The following is a 22,224-nucleotide window of genomic DNA, read 5'->3' on the forward strand; positions in this document are numbered from 1 at the left end:
TTCCAAATATTGCATTGTTGGTTTCAAAAAACAACTTGACTTTACTCAGAGACAAAAAAAAAACATGACTGAGTGTTATGCTACACAATAACCTCTCAATTTAAACATTTATTTATAAAAATAAATCTTCATAAATAAATTAATGATTGTTCTGCCATTATTGTTTATAATCCTTATGTTATTTATTTAATTATTTTTATTTAAATACCGAAAAAAAAAGGTCTAGATGAAAATGAAGTCAAAATATATCCACGCATTTTTATTCACATGACGCCATCTGTCTACAACAATAGAAATGTAGCTTTAAAAATCCTAGGGAATTTTCTTCTCCACTAAATTTTATTCATGTTGGCATCATTTGCACCTGAGTTCGGTCGTCTCTCATGGCATTCATAATTTCTTCCTTCACAGCAGTATATTTGAGGTTACAATTGAGTGCCATTGAGTGTCATTGCTAAATGAGGATGTGATCAAGCAATTTTTTTCCATCAACAATAATTATTGCAATATCGTTATCACTACCAATAGGTTAGTAATTACATATACCATAAAAATTTCAATGCCAATGTTTTTATATGACTACAATACCTTAGTGATAATAACCAGATGTAAATATTTAACTAATCCAAGTCATAACTTGTCTTTCATTTTGATTAAAACTCGAATAAATTCATTCAGTTATCATTATTTATATTATTCAATAATTTTACACAAAAATTCTGTTTATATTTTTAGTTACTTTTGTTAACAATGAATCAGCAATGCATTAAATATTCATTGAATGATAAATATAACGTCGTAATATAACCTTTCAAAAAATTGACTTTCCATTTACAGATTTATTATAACGTAGTTTATTATTATTTTACCTAATTGATTATATTTATGTATCAACTATTTTAACCTTATAGATTATTTTTACTTCATTATTATTATTTTTATTGATTTTATCAAATACACTAGTAGGCTAATCACCTAGTAATCATTAACGACTTCATTATTTACTTCAAAAATACTTCATTTTTCGAAGCATAAAATAAAACTGTTGGTAACTTTTAAGAGGTTATTGTCATATTGATAACATTTCTGCAATATTCATATACACTGATAAGCAATAACAAATATAATAAAATAAACAATTGGCATTTATTATAGATAATTAGCTTAAAATAATGAAATAATTAATATGATTGTTTTGATGCTAGATTTTAGGTCGTGTTCACAATTGGTGATGAAGCAGTCAAATCAATTTTGTTTACCAAGAGCTTAAGAAAAAGTAGATAAAACATTTCAAGCTATTGATAAGCAACATAATAATTATCAGGAATTGGAAGTCATTAAGAAGCTACGAAAAATGGATTTGATAGCCAGAGATAGATTGATGGATTTTGCCAACATTGTGATGAGAGTTCCACCTTTGTTTATTATTGATGAGTTACTGCGAATAGGTGTGGGTGTTGCTGAAGAGAATATTGTGCTAAATGAGACGCATATTTTGAAATATGTAGGGTTTCAGAATTCAATAGTGGGATCACTAGCATCAATGGCATCAGAACCATCAGTGATATCATCATTGAACATCAATTCATTCTTCTATCAAGCTTATGTTTTGATAATCATGAAATTTCTTGCTTGTTGTCTAGGTAAATATTTATTAAAAAATATTTTTATAAGGTAGATATTCTGCTGAAGTATTATTAATTTGAAGGTTCAAGTCTCGGGTGACCTTGACCTTGCAATATGTTGTAGAGTTTGTTATTCTGATCAAATATATGTACATGTGTGTAGAGTATTTCTCTAACAATTTTTTTAGAACTGTATTATAACTGTAGAGGGAATAGAGTTAATTTTTTTGCTCTTATGAGCAAAGAAGATCTGATGACGTCTAGGAATGAAGATAATTGCAATGAAACTTTTACGGTTTTACTGCGTGAAGTGATGGCGAATGGTACATGCAATAGCTCTCAGATGAACACTCCAAAATGGAATTGACGGTTTCTTTGGAAAAAATTCAGATGGTTGATGAATACATGGAGAATACTCTGACACTATTTTTGGTCCATTCTAACATCTACTTGTTCAACTGAATAATCTTAAAGTTTATTTTTCCGAAAGTTATGGGCCAGCACACTTGTATCCGATAAACAGCAGCATATAAAGTCGAGCCCGGGCAACCAATTCTTCCGAATTTAAAAAGAAAATGCATACTCAACAATAAAGCCCATATAGGACCAACCATTTCGATATTTTATCAATTCTAAAACAAAATATTTCTGATCAATAATCATTAAACACTAACTTTAAGCAGAATGACTACCTTGAAAACCCTTGGATCTATTTCTAAAATTAATCATCATCATTTTTCCAGGTATCATCGTATCTCTCTACATCTTCATGCTCTGGACAGAACACTTATTAGTCGTCTACATGTACCTGATATCAGTAGGCACGATATTCGTGTCCTATTGGTCTAATGTCACCATGATCCAAGCAATTATAAGTTACGCTAATTCAACTAATTCATCATCAAGTGTATTAGATGACATAATGGATCTAAAATTCACCCATCTATTTGTTGATGGCCCTGGTGTAACTATGGTCCAGAACACAATTCTCCAAATGATTCTAGCATGCGTCTTTTGCTGTACACACTTAGCTCCCCGTTTTCCAGCAATGGATGAATTGTTGCTTCTCAACTTCTTGATACCTTCTTGGATAGTTTTTTGTCTACAAGTATTTGAATTGCCGGTAAGTAAAAAAAAAACAAAAGGAAAAATCAAACAATACTGGTCAATAGTTGCCTTAGAGATGTTTTCATTGAATATATTAAGGTTGCTTACCTTGAAAGTTGGTATTTCATTCAAAAGTTAGTAGAAAATGGGGTCGAAATAATTTTTATAATTCTCAGTTATGATGTTAATTACCTAGAAAAGTTGATCTAGAACTATTGACTAATATTTTAAACATATAATACAAGTTGGAATAAAATTTAACGAAATGTTTTTTAATCCAGATAAACTTGTTGTATCACTCGCCAGTGATTGCGACACTGCTTCCATTGCTGCTCTGCAAATTTGTACTCTGGTATAACAGTATCAACATGTTGAATGTCATATATGCTGGTTATGAAGATGCAAAAAATTTTATCTGTAATTATGGTCTATCAGCATTAGCAGAATTTGAATGGACACGTCTAAATGTTCCGAATGTATTGCGAACATTTTGGATGTTACGTGTTGGGGAACAAGTAATCCAAATTCTTGGTAGATATTATGGAAATGAGACATTTTGTTTTTATAAAATGATACGTACATTGCTGGTGAATGGTTGTGAAACCTTGACCGCCTTATTAGGAATGACTTCAATTATTTCATCAATATGCCATTATATTGGTTGCTTTTTCCGTTGGGTTCTTCTAACAGAAGCTGATGATGAAAAAAGCATCGGAACTGTGTCTGCTATTTTATTTTATATCCTAGCACTTCAAACAGGTTTAACAAGCCTAGATCGTGATAAAAGATTGACTAGACTCTTTAAGAATTTCTGTCTTCTATCAACAGCTGTACTTCACTTTATTCATAACATTGTTAATCCAGTCTTGATGTCATTAAGTGCGTCACACAATCCAGCATTACAACGTCATCTACGTGCACTAGCAGTTTGTGTATTCCTGATAGTCTTCCCTGTGTCATTGCTGGTCTTCCTATGGTCCAACTTCACCATGAGCACTTGGCTCTTGGCCGTGTCAATCTTCAGCATCGAAGTCATTGTCAAAGTAATGGTATCACTGGCTGTTTACTCGCTATTCCTGTTTGATGCTTACCGTAGCACATTTTGGGAACCATTGGACGACTGTTTATACATCATTAGATCATTTGGCAATACTGTAGAATTCACCTTTGGTGTTATTCTCTTCTTCAACGGCATTTGGATCCTAGTCTTCGAATCAGGTGGTGCTATACGTGCTGTTATGATGGCAATTCATGCTTACTTCAACATCTGGCATGAAGCTAAAGCTGGTTGGAGTGTTTTTATGAAACGTAGAACAGCTGTGAATAAAATTAATTCACTTCCAGAAGCTAATGAAGAACAATTAAAATGTTTAGATGATGTTTGTGCTATTTGCTATCAAGAAATGAAAACAGCTAAAAAAACAAGATGCAATCATTTCTTCCATGGTGTTTGTTTACGTAAATGGTTATATGTTCAAGACAGGTGTCCATTGTGTCATGATATTTTATATAAAGTTGAATCAAATGAAAAGAAAAATGATACAGAAGTGTTAGATGATAGGAGACATAATGTTGATGAAAGAAATGATGATGGTAATTTAAACGTACTTAGGACTGGACATAATATTAATCAACAAGGACATACAGTTAATGATAGGTGAAGATTTTAATGATTAGAATTTAATAATTATCTGACAATGTGATAAAAATGGCTTTTTCTTATTATCATTTGGATTATTTATTATTAAATCACAAGAGATCAATTTTTATTTTCTTATTTTTGATTTTTGATGAACATTCTATCAAAAACAGTCGACATTTTGAATCATATAACGTATATATCGATATGTATCGATAATATAGTTTGATATATTCGATATAATGATTATTTATTGCAATATATAAGCAAACATTAGTCATTTATCGATTAAATAGGCCAATTAATCCATTCAATATATCACAAGGTATTCGAATATTTTTATTTATTCAATTTTCTTGGTTAGAAATACGTAAAAAATGCTGTAGAATAGATTAAAAGTGAATTATTTCAATATTTTAATTGATTATGTGAATCAATTCGTTATAATTAAGAAGATTCTTCCATCATAACAACTTGAAAAATGTTAATTTATTCATTTATAATGATATTTTATGATTTTTCAAGGAATTATTTACAAAATTTCAATTCTCATAATATGTGAGGTTAATTAAAGAACCTTTTAAAGCACAAATAGATGTAAATTTTTTCCAATAATAATAAGTAATAAATAGAAGTCTTGAAATTTTGGAAATAATAAAAATTTGAGGTTAGTTATGATTATTAATGTAATTAATGTCGAATATTGGAGAATCTTTTTAAGTATTTTTCTGACTTTTGTTTATTTTATTATTGTATTGATGCTGTATAATACATTTCGTACAAGTTCTTTTAAATTTGGTAAATGAAGTGAGGTTATTTTACATTTTTTGATGGATTGGAAATTTAAAGACTGTTTATACTAAAAAATTACACACATTAGAGTGTTTATAAATTATCAATTAATTCATAATTGTATAATTAATACTCAGAAGAATTGATAATCGAATTTAATTCCTTTTTTAAATATCTCTAACTTGAAAATTTCATCAAATTTTGCAAGAGTCATTTTCGCTTTAAAATTGATAAAAATGTTTGTAAAAAAAATGTGTGACGACCCAGAAGATCCATACGAGCAACTTCTTAGAGAAGAGTAACAAAATATTGATAAAATATTAAATTATCGTCGAAAAAAAAATATTCATGAACAAACAGCTGGACTGATTTTGCATAAAATTTAAATAGGTTTCAGTTACACTCTAAATCCAAGTGTGTTATTCTTGTAGACACTTTTAACACACTAAAAATCTTCAATATTAAGTACCACAAACAAAGTACAGATTTTTTACACACTATAAAACGTTTAAAAATGTCTATAAATCATGTATAGTTCATTTATAGACATTTTACGGTGGACACACTTTAAGCGTGTTATTTTAAGACATTGGTGAAATCTGGATGGAACATAATTATACATCCAGTACCGGAAATTAATGCTGTGTTATGGAGTATGTGCCAAAATTTGAAATTTGCAAAATTGGGTTCATTACAATAACTTTCCCACTGTCAATAAAAATCATTGACTATAAATAATTAATTAACCAATTAAATGAGGCAGTTGTCAATGGGCTGAAGAAAAATCTTACTTCATTTACCAAGATTAAAATTACAACAAATAATACAGCTTCTATAATAATGAATGAATTATTACAAATATATTGTGAATATTGTTATTTATATCATTTTTTTTTTTTATTAAATTAGATAAATAATAGAGAAAGATAAAAATTCTATATTTAATATTGGATAAATATTAATTATTAACTGAAATAATTGATGTCGAAAGAAAAAGCCGCCTCATTTTTAATTATAAGTGAAAATCGAGCTTCAATCGCTTTTTACGCTCTGGTCGTTTCTTTTACCACTGTATGTTTATGAATAAAATTAGAACAATAAAGATACTTATTTAATATACCATTTAAATACATTGTTTAATTATTTCAACATTCTTTATATTTGTTTTTTTTTGCAATAAAATTTCCTGTTTTGGTAAAATATTTTCTTCCTTATTTGTTTAGGTGATTTAAATAATTAACAATTATTGTTGTAATTTTAATTTTGTTTTTTTTTTGTTTTTTTGCTGATTAAAAATGGTTTTTCTTTAGATAGATCGTTAAATTGTAGTTAAGTTTTATATTTAAATTATTGCTTTACAGTTAACTCCATTGAATGGATCTTCAATGCCTGAGCTATCAAGGCCATGGTTACGCTCAAGGAATTTCTCTATCAGAGAGAGTTTGGAAGTGGGGATCAATGTCTGACGAGTACCGCAAAGTCCAGTTCGTCTTGAGTAATATTCGAGAACGGATGGAAAGTTGATGGTCCATTTAAAGAATTTTTGATAAATATTTTAACCAGAAGTTTTTAAAATCAATTTGTAAGTATTTAAATTATTTTATTATCATTTTTAATTCAATAATCATCACAGTTTTGATGGTAAATTTGATTTTAAAAAGCAGAGAAAATTAGATTTAATATTTAATTATTTAAAAAGCGAATTTTTTTATTAAACTATAAAGGTTAAGAATAATTGTTGGCAATCGGTGAAAAAGAGGACTTTGTATATGTTTTTACTTATTTCACAATTACAAGTTACTTTGTTTTATTGTAAATTACCCATCACCGATGATGAAACTTTGTTGTTTACCTTGGATGGATAATTATTGTTCAACTTTGTATCCAAAGCAAATGATATATGACTGATTCCAAGATTTTAGAAATTAAATATAGAAAAAGGAATGATTTTTTTCCTGGTATGTTTCAGTTCATGATGGTCTTCGGCGTAGAGCTTACCATCCTGAATGTGTGTTGCGCTCTGGTGACGTTGGTAATTGGTGCAATAGTTGGTCTAGGTATTCTTTTGTATCTATTTGTCTACTTCACTACCGGCGTGTGTAAAAGCCAGAAGAGGATGGAGGGAAAAACAGTGATAGTGACCGGATGCACATCAGGAATTGGGAAAGAAACAGCTCGAGACTTGGCCAAAAGAGGCGCCCGGGTTATTATGGCATGCCGCAATGTCGAAGCTGCCAATAAGTTGAAAGGTAATGATAGATTTGATTGACAATGCTCTGCTGTTAGTGATGATATGAGGATAAATAAATTTCCATTTTTGATACAATTCTATCAACAGTGATGTTGTGACATCAAGACAATTTGAGATCTTCTCAACGATTTATTACAAGAGAAAGATCCATTTTAAAATCAAGTTTTTTCACGACGATAGACGTATGAGGTCTTAACTGAAGAACAATATATACCATTGAGAATAGTTGTAGAGTAGATAAAAAATTTTTGAAAGTTTTTTTCCAGAAAAATGAATACTGAGTTTGGAATTAGAGTTGTTATATCTGGTGTTTAATGATTATTGATCAGAAATATTTTGTTTTAGAATTGATAAAATATCGAAATGGTTGGTCCTATATGGGCTTTATTGTTGAGTATGCATTTTCTTTTTAAATTCGGAAGAATTGGTTGCCCGGGCTCGACTTTATATGCTGCTGTTTATCGGATACAAGTGTGCTGGCCCATAACTTTCGGAAAAATAAACTTTAAGATTATTCAGTTGAACAAGTAGATGTTAGAATGGACCAAAAATAGTGTCAGAGTATTCTCCATGTATTCATCAACCATCTGAATTTTTTCCAAAGAAACCGTCAATTCCATTTTGGAGTGTTCATCTGAGAGCTATTGCATGTACCATTCGCCATCACTTCACGCAGTAAAACCGTAAAAGTTTCATTGCAATTATCTTCATTCCTAGACGTCATCAGATCTTCTTTGCTCATAAGAGCAAAAAAATTAACTCTATTCCCTCTACAGTTATAATACAGTTCTAAAAAAATTGTTAGAGAAATACTCTACACACATGTACATATATTTGATCAGAATAACAAACTCTACAACATATTGCAAGGTCAAGGTCACCCGAGACTTGAACCTTCAAATTAATAATACTTCAGCAGAATATCTACCTTATAAAAATACTTAACAATTCATTGCAAATCATTTTTCTGCACGTGCTCTGTCACAATCCATCCTAGTGCAACGACTTTTAAGCTCATGAATACTCTCAATATGCTTATCAAATCCGGTTTCAATAATCAAACAACCTGGTGACTTAATCAAGCTAATTATCATCTTCCTTTTGCTAGACGAGTTCGTGAAAGAGTCCGGAAACAACAACATTGTCGTGAGAAAATTGGACCTGGCGTCTTTCAAATCCATCAGAGAGTTTGCAGCACAAATTAATAAAGAGGAACAACGGTTAGATGTCCTGATCCATAATGCCGGAACTGCTGAACTTTGGAGAAAAGCCGTTACTGAAGATGGATTAGAAATGACCATGGGTACCAACATGTACGGTCCATTCTTGCTCACGCATCTTCTGATCGGTAAGTAGATACTTAACGACTTGAAAGTGACTCATTGACACCTATTTGCATAATCTGCAATTTGAGGTCAAAGAGTAAAGATGATTTCAATTTGAATAGAAAGCTATGATTAATGGAATATTTAGCAACTTGGAAAAGTAATGTATTTCAATGTGCATGGTAGATTATCTTTTGAAGAATAAAAAAGAATTGGTAAGTTGGTAGAACTGATGTTCTTGAAAAAGATTATTTGGCTAACGGTTTGGGATTCCCATTAAGCATAGCCATTACTCTTGGAAGGTGAAAAGCTCATTTATTGAAGAAGTTACGTATCTTAATGACGTGTGAGTCCATTAAGCATACCCGAGAAAAAATAGCAATGTTGTGTCTTCATATAATACTTTGTATATAACCTCAAAGTCCAACATTATATTAAAAGAGGTGCGAGACTTTTCTTCATGGCGATGACTCTGAAGGGCTATTTATCTTCATAAAATTTAGATCTCGTCATTAATTCACAAAGATAACAAATGTATCTTATAAAATATTAATTGTTTTTGCGTCAATCATACAAAATGTTTGCATTTTCTATTCCAATTAGCGGTTAGAAAGTGATGTTTTCTGATATATAGAAAAGAAAGTTATTGTACGCATGCGTGCAAGACAAATTAATTGTTTTCTGCTTAAGATAAATGGTACTTTCATAATTTTTATATTAGGAAATAAATTTAAACTTCCTTGTTGACTTTCCAGGATATCGAAGATAATTAAAAGTGATCAAAGTATTTAAATTAAAGAAAAAGGTTACACTAATGTAAGGAATAAGGTTCTAAGTATTGAATATTGATCGGCAACAAGGCAGGGTTATGAATCATTTTTTCTTCGGCATGCAAGGTGTGTGATGCTACAATTCAGGAATGAGTCCTGGTACGATCAAGGGAGTTGAATGGTGTGGTAACCTTCTATCTCTCGTCCATGAAGAAGGTTCCAGTTTCTACCTGGAGAGCATGCTTTTGAAGATATAAAGACTGGAATTCTTGCCTCTAAGAAATTTCTAGAACAGTTCAAGACATTCAAGAATATTCTAGATCATTGTTTTATAGTTGATCTTTTATTCCAACTACCACACAATCTCATATCAACTCCCTCAGTGAAACCAGGTATCCCTGCTAGTTTTTGAACAAAACTTACCAATAAATCATGTAATAGCAGATGTTTGGAGCCAGCAAGTGAATAACAGAGCCAACTTATGATAACAAACCTAAGATAATTTTTTATCATTTTAGATAAAATGAATTTCACTGAAATAATTGGCAAGATTAATAAAGTTAGCTCTGTACAATAGATAGAGAGAATAACTGTTCTATCATTTTATATGCAATAAATTGATTCTTATCAACATGATATATTAATGACACTTATTATATTATTCAACAGTTATCATTATATTTTTCCAAGTTAATGCACAGATAAAAATTATTACATTGTACAGTCTCTGAATTATGAAATTTCATGGTGATGTATTAGAGTGATGACAGAAGGTTAAAAGAAATTGCTCATCCATTTGAATAGTTCTCCAACATTCAGGTTCATGAGTAGTAATAAATATCCCGTTAAAGTAGGTGCTTTGATTTTTATTGCTTATTATAAACATTCAACTTACCTTATAAATATTTATTGTCGTATTCTATGTGCCCTACATAGAGTTTAAGCATAACGATTGGATCCATCCCAAGCACTGGTCAAAGTCGAATTTACTACTAGTTTGCTATTCTTAGAATGCAAATGATAAAAATTTCAATGTTTCCAACTATGGACCTTGACTGTTTCAGTGTCATGATGAGAACGGTAATTTTTATGTAGACTTTCTATTAAAGGATATAAGAATATTCTCTCTGTATCCAAAGTTCATCAACCCTTTTCTAGGTAGCGGTATCATATGTGCTGCTGAATGAATCATTTTATTTAAAGCTGGAATATTGATGATACTTTTATGTTCTGCTAATTGCCACTAGTGAAAAATAGAAGCAATACAATTATTATTTCTTGTAAGAAAGTTATTTAAGGTTAAAAACAGATAAAAATAGCTTATTTCAAAAGCTAGCAACAAATATGGCAAAGTTGCTGATGTGGAGTTCCAGGATTATATTCATTCTACAGCTTTTTAATTTCTTTATTATTCCAGATCTACTCAAGCGATCTGCACCATCACGAATCGTCGTAGTGGCTTCAGAGTTCTATCATCTTGGTTCACTGAACCTCAACAATCCCAATCCCATCAACTCTCTACCAGGATACCTTTACTATGTTTCCAAGTATGCTAATATTGTCCACACCCTGGAATTAGCAAGAAGATTGGAAGGAACTAATGTTACTGCTAATTGTCTACATCCTGGAGTCATTGACAGTGGTATTTGGAAGAGTGTTCCTATTCCATTGTCATGGGGTTTGAAGCTGTTGATGGCAATGTTTGCTAAAACACCAGAACAAGGTGCTCAAACTACTCTGCATGTTGCTGTTTCTGAAGAAGTTGAAGGAGTCACTGGAAAATATTTCCTGGATTGCAGAGTAAGTTTAATTATTTTATATAATGGAGGAGGTTATCAAGAACTTAACCTCTCGTCACTAGCGTTATGAGTGAAGTACGATTAGCAGTGTTGCCATTTTAACTATTCCTATTTGAACCTGACTAAACTGCTGTCCGTTGATTTTGCAACGCCGCACATAGTTTAACATGGTGGCGCTGCAGTCACCACCAAATAAATGACGCATCATAGCTTCAAATTTATTTGAATATAATATGATGAAATAAATATGTATTGACAGTAATTATTAACAATAATTTTTGATGTAATTTTATAGCCATATGGACTCACAAGAGGCGTCAAAGATCCATCAAAAGGCAAAAAGTATTGGGAAATCTGCGAAGAACTTGTCAAACTACAACCGACAGATCCAAAGATCTAAATCAAAATAATGACCATCTTCATTACTTGTCTGTGAATGATTTAATCCATTAATATGATTTTATCCTCATGCACCTCAATTATACATAGACTTGAATTAAATATATATATATATATATTTATACAGAAATCAATTCAATCTGAAACATGGTTTTATAGAAATAAATTCATATTTATTTAAATTTCCAATTTAAAAAACCATAACCGAAAGCGAAATCTTATGGTACGTACGAGTTTTTGTTTATGACATTTTTTACCTTTTAATTCAGGTAAATCTGAAGTGTGTTATTTTAGTATGTTCAATGTTTAATTGCTATACACAAACTATAGAACCTTGTGGTTATTTTATACACACTTTAGAGTGTGTTGAAAAGTTTGCATAACTACTTGGCTTCAAAAAACATAAGAGGGACGCCAAGGTAGAGGGCGCCACTTTAAGATGATCGAGTTGGATGAAACTAATCCGGAAATGTAGCCGTAGGAATGTTAGTGCCGAAATTAGGGCTTTAAATTTAAGGGGATGTTTGCAAAAAAATTGCGAACAAGTGCAAAAATGACTTTTTATTAAATATCTCGAGAACGGCTGGAAATATAAAAAAAAGTTTCGAGTAAAAGTTGTAGAAAATTTAATTCTCTTTTTCATATCTCTGATCGTTTTTCTGTTGAATGCGTTAAAAAGGTATACAGAGTATTAACTTATTTGAAAAATCATTTATTATTTTAAAAATTTGTAAATCTTTTGGGTAGCCCTGGTTAATTAGTCTGCCACTGTATTTTTAATTATTCTTTACATTAATTAACTTTGCAAACAAATTTAATGATTATTAATTTTTTTTTCATGTTATTAAAATGATTGATTTGATATTGAATTTTTTTTAATTGTAAAAAAACTTTTAAAGTCGGCATAAAAATCTTCTGAAAGACTACAAGTTATCTAAATGCAATAAACAATATTAATTAGTATATCATAAATATGGATTTATAAATGTTTATACATTTTTCGTCAACAAAAACTTGTACGTATCATAAATTTCCGATGATCAATGAATATTAAAAATAATAAAAAATGTTAATAATATCTTATAAATGTTACGTAGCTATAAAAATTATACCTTTTTTTCTACTGGAAATTGACCTTCTAATTTTATCCGAAGGAGTGGAAGACTAAAGATGGCGCTGAAATGAATGATTAGCTTCTCCTTAAAGATATAAGTTTTACTTTCACAATTACGGTATTAGTTTACTTTTACTCTCAACGCAGTTTAAAGCTAAATAGTGAGTGTTATTGATCTCTAATTCATTCAATAGCAAGAATTTATAGTTCTTTGTTGTCATTCATTACTTTATAATCCTTCATTTCTTTTTAATTATCTCTTATGTAGCACAATTGAAAATTTTTCTTTATTCATTTATTTTGTTTTAACACTTGTTAAATACTTGTTATCAATAAATATTTTCTGTACAATATTTTTTTTTTTCTCATCATTAATAATTAATTACGTAATTTTTAAGTAACAAATTTAATGTATTAATTGATAAAAAAAATTAGGTATAATATCAGAACCATGGAAATTGGTATTTTCAATGTCACCGATGTCTTGAAAACACTACTAGGAATATTACTGATAATAATAATAATACTGAAATTGTTTGCACATTTCACGATGGGTGTTTGTAAAAGTAAAAAAAAAATGACTGGAAAAACAGTGCTTTTAACTGGGTGTGTGACAGGAATTGGTAAAGAAATAGCTCGAGATTTAGCTGGCCGTGGTGCACGACTCATCATGGCTGATGTTAATTATGAAGGTGCTTTAAAAGTCAAAGGTAATGCGGAGAAAATATTTTTAAATAATTTAAAAAAAAAATAAAGTTTCTGTGTACATTAGTCAAGTGGAAACAAAGTTTCTAAGATAAAAAATATAGGAGTAATGAACTGCGCATGTGCAGTCCAAAAATTTCAAGTGTCAAAAAACGATCGCGCAAGCGCAGTCGAAATTTTTCTAACTAAAATATAATTAAATCTACCTGATTAGGATTTAATTCAGATGAATAATATTCCACGTAATATGTTGACGCATGCGCTGTAGCCTTTTAAAGTTATGTGCGTGCATGCATATAAAATTCTATCATCTCATTTTTTTGATAGAGATCTACAAAGAGCAATTATATAAAATTTTAAAATATAGTCTTATAAAATTATATCCCACTATATTTGATCGAGCGCACAATGATGTGTGTGGCTAGAACGCATGCGTCTACACATTACTTTCAAGACCTTTTTTTACCGTTGACCTCAGTTCTTCCAGTTTTGAATATAAATTATGCTAATAATTGACTGAGCAATTTTTTTTCAGAACAAATATCAGCAGAGTCTGGTAACAAAAATATAGTAGTAAAATATGTGGACATGTCATCCTTCAAATCAATTCGCTCATTTGCTGAGGAAATCAACAAGGAAGAGACGCAGCTAGACGTTTTAATCCATAATGCAGGAACTGTTACAGTATTTGATAGAAAATTATCTGAAGATGGAATTGAATATACAATGGCTGTGAATTTTTATGGACCTTTTTTACTCACTCATTTATTGATAGGTAATTAAAAAGATCTTTTTTATGCTACAAGCTCTAAAACAAAGTGCAAGTAAGTAGTGATGACGTCTAGCTGAGCTGATGGTGAGGAAAGGAAAATTTATGGCCCAAGGTTATGAAGCATCCTTAATATTTAAAATAATTCCGATGTATTCCAATGTAACACATTTGCATAAGAACGCAAAAAAACGATGTCGACATAGCCGCCTTCATGAATAAACCTCTCGATTATTGGAGATCTTTAGAAAAATCATGTCCTGTTTTGTTTCCCCGGTCCGAGAATCGAACCCACGACCTGCGACTCGCCAAGCTAGTACGTTGTCCATTCAATCACTGAGTCGGTTTAATTTACTTTTACTGTAAAATGGAGACAGAGGGTTGAAATTCCTTCTTTAGATTCTCAATTCCAGTGCAGCCTTCGGTTACACTATTTTATAAAAATTAATTATGCAAGTATGATCAACCAGTTTGGTAATTTTCGGTTATAAATAATTAAACATTGTAAAGAAATCTTAAAAATACTGAGATAAGTTAACTTATCGACTTCATGTTTAATGATTTAGATTTGCTAAAACGGTCAGCGCCATCAAGAATAGTGATAACAGCGTCGCTCTTCCATCATTTGGGGTGGCTTGATTTAAATGATCCATGTCCTAAGGATATCTGGTTCCCGGCATGGGCTTACATGAATTCCAAATTGGCTTCTGTGATTTGGACTCTAGAGTTGGCTAAAAGATTAAAAGGAACTGGTGTGACAGTTAATTGTTTACATCCTGGATTAGTTGACACTCCTATTTGGCATCATTGTCCAACAGCGCTGTTGTTGATCATCAATGCAATCTTGAGCCTTTATGCTAAAACTCCTCAACAAGGTGCACAAACAACAATACATTTAGCCGTTGCTGAAGAGCTTAAAGATGTTAGTGGAAAATATTTTATGGATTGCAAAGTAAGTTGATGATTGATAAAAAATTTTCGTCGTACCCGTGTGGAAAGTTCACTTTTCCATTAGAAAGAGGTTGAATTTTCCACACGGGTATGACAAAATAGTACATTTCACGCCTAGGGAGGAAAAGTAGACTTTAATCACGTGTTTACCATCCTTGCCTTCGGCTCAGGGTGTAATTTTACACGTAGTTTGAGATTGTCTACTTTTCCTCCCTAGGTGTGAAATGTACTAATTTTTGTTTATCAATATTCAATATGAGCTGAAATGAGTTTGTTTTTTTTTCTTTCTTTCAGGAATATGGTCTGCTGACAAAGAAAGTGACAGATCCATCCAAAGGCAAAAAATTCTGGGAAATCTGTGAAAAAATAACTCAACTGCAACCATCAGATCCAAAAATATCTAGTCAATCTTAAGTGTGATTTTTATTATAAATTGGAACTAAGGCTATATAATTTGTAGTACTATTAATATTTTAGGCAAATAATTTTTATGTCTCAACACTTTGATACTGTGAACTGAAGTGACATTATATATTTAATTAAATAGTCCATTTGGATTGGTTATTAAATGTTTGTTGATGTAAATCAACTGTCTGAATGATAAGATAAATTTATTGTAAATAAATTGAGTTATTTAATAGTTTTAAGAATTTCAAATCAATTTCTTTGACATAAATTTAAATAAAAGAAGAAAGGAAAAAAAAATTGTGAAAGAATATTTTACAATAGATTCATACTGTTGATAATTCAATCCAATAATCCATGACATAAGATAAAGTTTCTCTTAATAATAAAGTTTCTGAATTATTTAATTTCCTGGTAATCTATTAAATTGATTCCTCGAAAATCAAAGAAATTACCTATCTATTAGAATAGTTTTCATAAATTTTATTTTAAAAGTAATATCATTAGCTAAAATTTTTGATTAATTCAATTTGATATGTTTAAACATTTTTTACTAGTGTTCACGTCTAAATCACATTTCAAAAATTGCTTTACCGACTAATGGTAATATGGAGTAATATTCTGTTTTATCGGTTGATGATAAAATCTATTAGTGATAAATTGAGCATGTTATTTTTTATAAACAATGAATAGGAACTCTTCGTATTTTCAAAAATTCTTTATCTATTTAGGTTTCAAAAGAATTTTGTAATAAAACGGCAAAAGAATAACATAAATTTGTCTCCTTTACTTTAATACCTAGCTTTGAACTCAACACTCTAAATCATCTCTTTAATGAAGTTCAATATTTAGCTATGTTTCTTCAACAAACAGAAGAAATTAACATAAATAAATTAAACAACATTATAAGGTCGACAGATTTTTTATTTCTTTCATTGATTTTGATTATACTTTCGATAAATAAGTCGCTTCATATTGACTCTATCAAGAAGACGGAATTAATAATAAAGATTATCTTTTGAACCCTCAAGATAAAAATGCCCTCTATTAATACTTTGTATCCAACAAATGTGCATAATTGAATCAGTATTTATATGAATGACTGTGCGCTAAATTGTTCAAATAATGTTTTATAAATTGTAAAACTTATCTGACTGGTGAATTATAAGTAGTAGGGATACAAGACCTAACATGCATTTAATGTCCTGCAAAGACCATAAAGCAGTTATTTATTGGATGTAGTGTTGGATAGTCCAGGAGATTCAAAACCTCGGAAAGGATCCAGTTCTGATCAAGCTCCAATTAATCGTAAGTATACTCCAAGTACTTTCAATGTTTAGAATAGGTATCATCATGATCATCAACATAAAATATCATTTTCAGATCAACTAGACTCCAATCAATATCTAGATAATCCAGCAACATGGCTGAAATTGGTGCTGCTGAAGTCTCTGGTGGTGATCTAACCATCTACTACCTGATACCAGTCTTCATTTTTGGAACACTATTGGCCCTCTACGTGTTAGTTAGACTATTCAATTTCGTTACCTTAGGCATCTGCACCAGCACCAAAAGGCTCGATGGCAAGACAGTAATTCTAACCGGATGCACATCAGGAATTGGGAAAGAAACAGCACGAGATTTGGCCAAAAGAGGAGCCCGACTTATAATGGCATGCCGCAATGTCGAAGCTGCTACAAAGTTGAAAGGTAAAGATGGATTTATTTAAAGACACTCAACAAATCACTGCAATTCATTGTTTTGCGTGTGGTCTGTTACAATCCACACTGGTGCAACGACTCATCAACTCATGAATATTCCAAGTGTGCTTATAAAGTCTGGTATCAATAATCAAACAACTTGATGATTTAATCAAGCTAATTATCATCTTCTTTTTGCTAGACGAGTTCGTGGAAGAGTCCGGAAACAATGATATTGTCGTGAGAAAGTTAGACCTGGCATCTTTTAAATCTATCAGAGAGTTTGCTGAGCAAATTATTAAAGAAGAACAGAGGTTGGATGTTTTGATTCATAATGCGGGTATTGCTCATGTCTGGACGAGAAAACTGACTGAAGATGGGCTTGAATTGTCCATGGGAACCAACATGTATGGTCCTTTTCTCCTAACTAATCTACTTATTGGTAAGTTGTTGATTTTTTTAATATCCATGTCAGTTCGAAGATATGTTATCTTTTTTGGATGTTCCAAGTGCTGATGAAGTTTTTTAATGTTTTAGATCTGTTGAAGAAATCAGCTCCATCAAGAATAGTTCTAGTGGGTTCAGAATCCTATCTCCTAGGATGGTTAGACTTGGACAACCCGAACCCAACGAATCTCTACATTCCAGGCTGGTCTTATTTCATCTCCAAGTATGCATTGATAGTATTCATGTTGGAACTAGCACGCAGACTGGAAGGAACCAAAGTTACAGTCAACTCTCTTCATCCTGGTGCCATTTTTACAGAAATTTGGTATCGATCTGGACGTCTGACTGCCATGTTTTTCTACATCTTCATCAAACCGCTGTGCAAAAGTGTCGTTGAAGGAATCCAAACTACTATTTATCTTGCAGTGTCGGAGGAAGTTGAAGGAGTTTCCGGGAAACATTTCTTAGACTGTAGGGTAAGTCTCTAATTTATTTTTTGCTAAACTTTAGATAATTTATTTAATACTGACATTTTATTTTAATCAAGAAATTTAAAAGATTAAAATCAAAATGAAAAGACGACTTTATTTTATGAACGAAAAAAAGTGATAAAAAAAAAATTAACATAAATGTTGCAAGCAAATTACTTGAATGATAGCTTGCAATTTAAATTGATGGTAATTTCAACGTTTTTGTGTACTAAGTAGCAACACTGTTGCAATTATTTCAAACCATCATAACGAAATAAACTGCAGTGACGATGCAGAGAAACTTTTTTTAATATTGAAGTTCATGAAAATGATTACTTCTGTTGATAATAAATAGATAAAATAAGTTAGATATGTAATTTTAGAAATACTATTTAGTTATTAAACTTGATACTTAATAAATGGGTTTAAAATTACGGTCATTCTTTAGAAAAAAAAGAAACAAATAAAATCAATGTCATCTTGTACAAACTAAAGAACTATTCGATGATTATTGAATGCAGTAATTAATGAGTAATTATGTTTCAGAAACGAAAATTGTACCGAGGAGTTACCGATCGATTGAAGGGGATAAAATACTGGCAAATCTGTAAAAACTTAACGAAAATGCAACCATCCGATCCTCAAATTTGACGTAAAGAAGAAGCTTTACGATTATTATGTTTAATTATTATTGATAATAAATTATTACTTATTATTATTAAGTGATGGACAGGGATACTGGCCATTATACTACCGAAGAATTAAATTAAATATCACTTTTAATTTATTGTGTAAAAAAAAATATTGTAAGATATTTAAATTTGTATGCTCGACAGTCAACTGATTAGCTTTTCATCAAGTTATATTTAATTTGAAACAAAAACTAGAGTTGACAAGGTATATTATTTATTCACTATCTTCTAACATCTTTGTTTATAAACAATGTGCCAAGCATAAAATGCCCCCAACAAGTGGGGATCAAAAAATTATATTTTGGCAAGGCTTTGAGTCCTGATGAGATTCACTATTTCTTGTTTGCTCTGAATAAATTTTTACAACAGTCCTACAGAATTAATTTTAGAAACCTATTTTACCAACAGCTCTGTCGATAAGCCAACTGTACACAAAAGTTCGTTCTTGACTGCGGTTGGTAATAGAGCAAATTGTTTTACCGATTAAATATTTAAAAAATTGCGTAAGTCGTTCTTTTCGATCTGACATTCAATTGTTTCTTTCATTTCTAAAATATTTTATTCATTAATATTATTCGTCGATGTTATCCTCGCACATTTTACCATCTAAAATGTATTTATTATTATGCAATATGCTAATGTAATTCAAATAAGTTTTTCATCATTCCATTACTCATATTAATTTAATTCAATCGCATATTTTTGAAAAAATGTATTTACATTTATACGTGTCTCTATTGTCATATTTTAGCATATTTACTTACATAAAAATTTGATGGACTGAGTAGATGTATTTTTAAAAGAAACATGGAATATATGGGCAGAATGTTTAGAGTAATGGAATTGAATGCATAAAAATATTCGCAAATGTGTTACGTTAAATGAAGTGATGAAGACGCAAAGCATTAATATGCTAAGTTAATAAAGTTGAATAGAATATTAAATAATTATCTAAAAATAATTGATGAATGATCTGATATTAGTGCGGCTGGTGTGAAAAATAAAAATATCTTACTAAACAATAATTAGTCAGATGCTGAATTTAATTAAGCATAAATTTAAATATATACCATTTAATTATCACTTGTCTATAAATATTGAAATAGAGTTTTTTTTCATGGTAACAGTCAATCACCCTAGTTTAATAATTGTTTACACATTTTTTTTCGACTTATTAATGTCACGTTTAATTGAGATGATAATGACTGTAAAAATGTACAGACAAGAATGAAAGTATTTGTTGTAGATAAAATGTTAAATGATCCAATGAAAAGGTCAATCTACGTGACATAGTGACATGTACGGATGTTTACATTATACTGCTTTTATTTTCATAATTTTACACACTTTGAACTCGAATTTTTTTTGTTCGGACTGTAAAGAAGGGGTACCAACACACAAAAACAAAGCAATCTTGAGGTCCAGTTTTTTACAATTTTCTCATAAACTATAAGAGATACGGAAAAAAGTTTCAAACAAAAATTGTAGAGAATAAAATTTTCTATAAAAAAGGTCCTTTGACATTAGCCTCTAACTCACATAGTTTAGCTACAAAATGGCGTTAAAGATGAAACAGATGTACAAACATGCTTTCTGTTATTTTTAATTTCAAAATGGATATTATTTTAAATTAATTTAGGCTAAATATTCTATCTCTTCAATTACACTTACTAATTATACTGTCTAATAATAGTTAATTATTTGAAGTGACCTCTGTGGTCAACTTTAATTCCAATCACTATAAATAATCGAAATATTTAAATTCAATTAACAAAAAAAAAGTTAATAATAAAACAAGAAAAAAAAGGATTCTATAAATGTTATATCATTAAGCATTGTTTAAAAAAATATTAAAAAAGTTTATTACCATTGTATAAATATTTCATTTAAAAATTAGTCATCTTTATATGTATACATCTGTATGTTATCAATGCACGTGTATGTATGATGCTAAGTGTCAAATGCATGTGCTGATAAAAAAGTATCAACGACTGTACGGTAAATGAGAAGAACAAATAAAGGATATAAAATAAGTCTTACTTCACGTGCTTGTTCGTCATCACTTGTCATTCAATGCATAAATTGTACAGTTGCAGCATTCTCTTTAATTGTCTTATCTAATTATCCAAATATTTCACACTTTATGTACACACTTTTCGATGTTTACTCATTTTTTTAATAATTGAAGAAAAAAAAAAAAAGAGATATAAGTAAATATTTTTCTTTTATAATAAATCATTTTTTTTTTTTTTTTACAACTGTAATGATATTTATATGGGATTTGTTTAATTAACAATTAACATTAAATTATTAACAACTGTTAGCACCTTATCATATATAATTCTCATTACCTTCAGACTACTTATCGATATCATCGTAAAATACTGCAATTTGTATAATAATTCTTATTTTATTATTATCATATTGATTAATGCGAATTTAAGCTGATAATAGAATATTGTTAAATACTTATATCGACACTCGTTGATATTAATAATCGATCATTAATTTATTAATTGACTCATTAGTTCATTATTAAATTAATCCTTATAATATAAAATTAATTATTATAAACAATAAAATTATTGAATAATTATTTTTTAGAAATATTAAATGAAATTTCTATTTGCTCCATCATTCGAAAACAAAGAAAAAAAAAAAGAATTGAACAAAAATTATCCTGAAATAAAGAAATCATTAGGAAATAAAAGGTAAATAAATCATATTTATTGAGGGAATTTTAAATACCAAAAATAAAGACCATGAAATTGCAGTACAGTAGGATAATTTTGGTTTACAAATAATAATGACCAGTTACTACCAAAAGGACAAAGACTGTAAGAGGTCAGGTACTAACCTTCCTAAGATCAATGGTCATTACGACCCTTATTCCTCTGAGCACATAAGTTAAAATGAAGTCTAAGTACTTCGGGGAATATTTAATCGTAGGGTATAGTAACAAAGGTAAGAAATATTTCAGGTAAATGAGTATTTACTTATATACAATACAATTATTATTCATAAAAGAAATATAATTCTTTTCAATTTCGTCCTCTTTTCAATTTCAAAAATCAATTTTACTCGAATCACATCAGAAATATATTCAAAAAGGCCCAATATGCCTTTAAATAAGGCCCAAAAAATTTTAGGCCCAACTCAATATGTGCCTAATCAAGGCCCAGAAAGATTCACGAAAATTTTTTTTGGGTTACAAAAATATTTGGGCCTTAATCAGGTATGTTTGGGCCTGGTTAATATACTTCT

General features: G+C 30.0%; 3 protein-coding genes across 5 annotated transcripts; all 3 read left to right on the forward strand.

Moving 5' to 3' along the window:
* The first annotated feature begins 374 nt into the window (after positions 1–374).
* LOC118071533 (retinol dehydrogenase 14-like) lies at positions 375–12,480 on the forward strand. Of its 3 annotated transcripts, none has more exons than XM_035090724.1 (6): positions 4,399–4,696; positions 6,525–6,745; positions 7,133–7,412; positions 8,523–8,762; positions 10,927–11,309; positions 11,604–12,480. In XM_035090724.1, the coding sequence occupies exons 3-6, from the start codon at positions 7,136–7,138 to the stop codon at positions 11,706–11,708; spliced, it is 1,005 nt and encodes a 334-aa protein (XP_034946615.1). In that variant the 5' UTR covers positions 4,399–4,696; positions 6,525–6,745; positions 7,133–7,135; the 3' UTR covers positions 11,709–12,480. The 3 variants fall into 3 exon arrangements, 2 of the variants coding, with proteins under 2 accessions (XP_034946615.1, XP_034946616.1); XM_035090725.1 differs by lacking the exon at positions 4,399–4,696 and adding an exon at positions 4,935–5,038; XR_004690902.1 differs by lacking the exons at positions 7,133–7,412; positions 8,523–8,762; positions 10,927–11,309; positions 11,604–12,480 and adding exons at positions 375–528; positions 1,206–1,643; positions 2,369–2,748 and having other exon boundaries at positions 3,014–4,696; positions 6,525–6,737.
* Positions 12,481–12,572: 92 nt separating this feature from the next.
* Positions 12,573–16,001, forward strand: LOC118071536 (retinol dehydrogenase 12-like). The gene is made up of 5 exons (XM_035090728.1): positions 12,573–12,982; positions 13,257–13,531; positions 14,062–14,301; positions 14,862–15,247; positions 15,541–16,001. Exons 2-5 carry the CDS (start codon positions 13,273–13,275, stop codon positions 15,658–15,660), a joined length of 1,005 nt encoding a protein of 334 aa, XP_034946619.1. The 5' UTR covers positions 12,573–12,982; positions 13,257–13,272; the 3' UTR covers positions 15,661–16,001.
* A 773-nt stretch (positions 16,002–16,774) lies between these two features.
* On the forward strand, positions 16,775–19,339 carry LOC118071535 (retinol dehydrogenase 13-like). Its single transcript, XM_035090727.1, has 5 exons — positions 16,775–16,959; positions 17,035–17,360; positions 17,554–17,793; positions 17,889–18,274; positions 18,815–19,339. The coding sequence occupies exons 2-5, from the start codon at positions 17,075–17,077 to the stop codon at positions 18,917–18,919; spliced, it is 1,017 nt and encodes a 338-aa protein (XP_034946618.1). The 5' UTR covers positions 16,775–16,959; positions 17,035–17,074; the 3' UTR covers positions 18,920–19,339.
* Positions 19,340–22,224: the final 2,885 nt, after the last annotated feature.

This window comes from Chelonus insularis, unplaced genomic scaffold, assembly GCF_013357705.1.
Source record: "Chelonus insularis isolate UGA/USDA-ARS -01 unplaced genomic scaffold, ASM1335770v1 contig_85_pilon, whole genome shotgun sequence".
NCBI classification, from domain to species: Eukaryota; Metazoa; Arthropoda; class Insecta; order Hymenoptera; family Braconidae; genus Chelonus; species Chelonus insularis.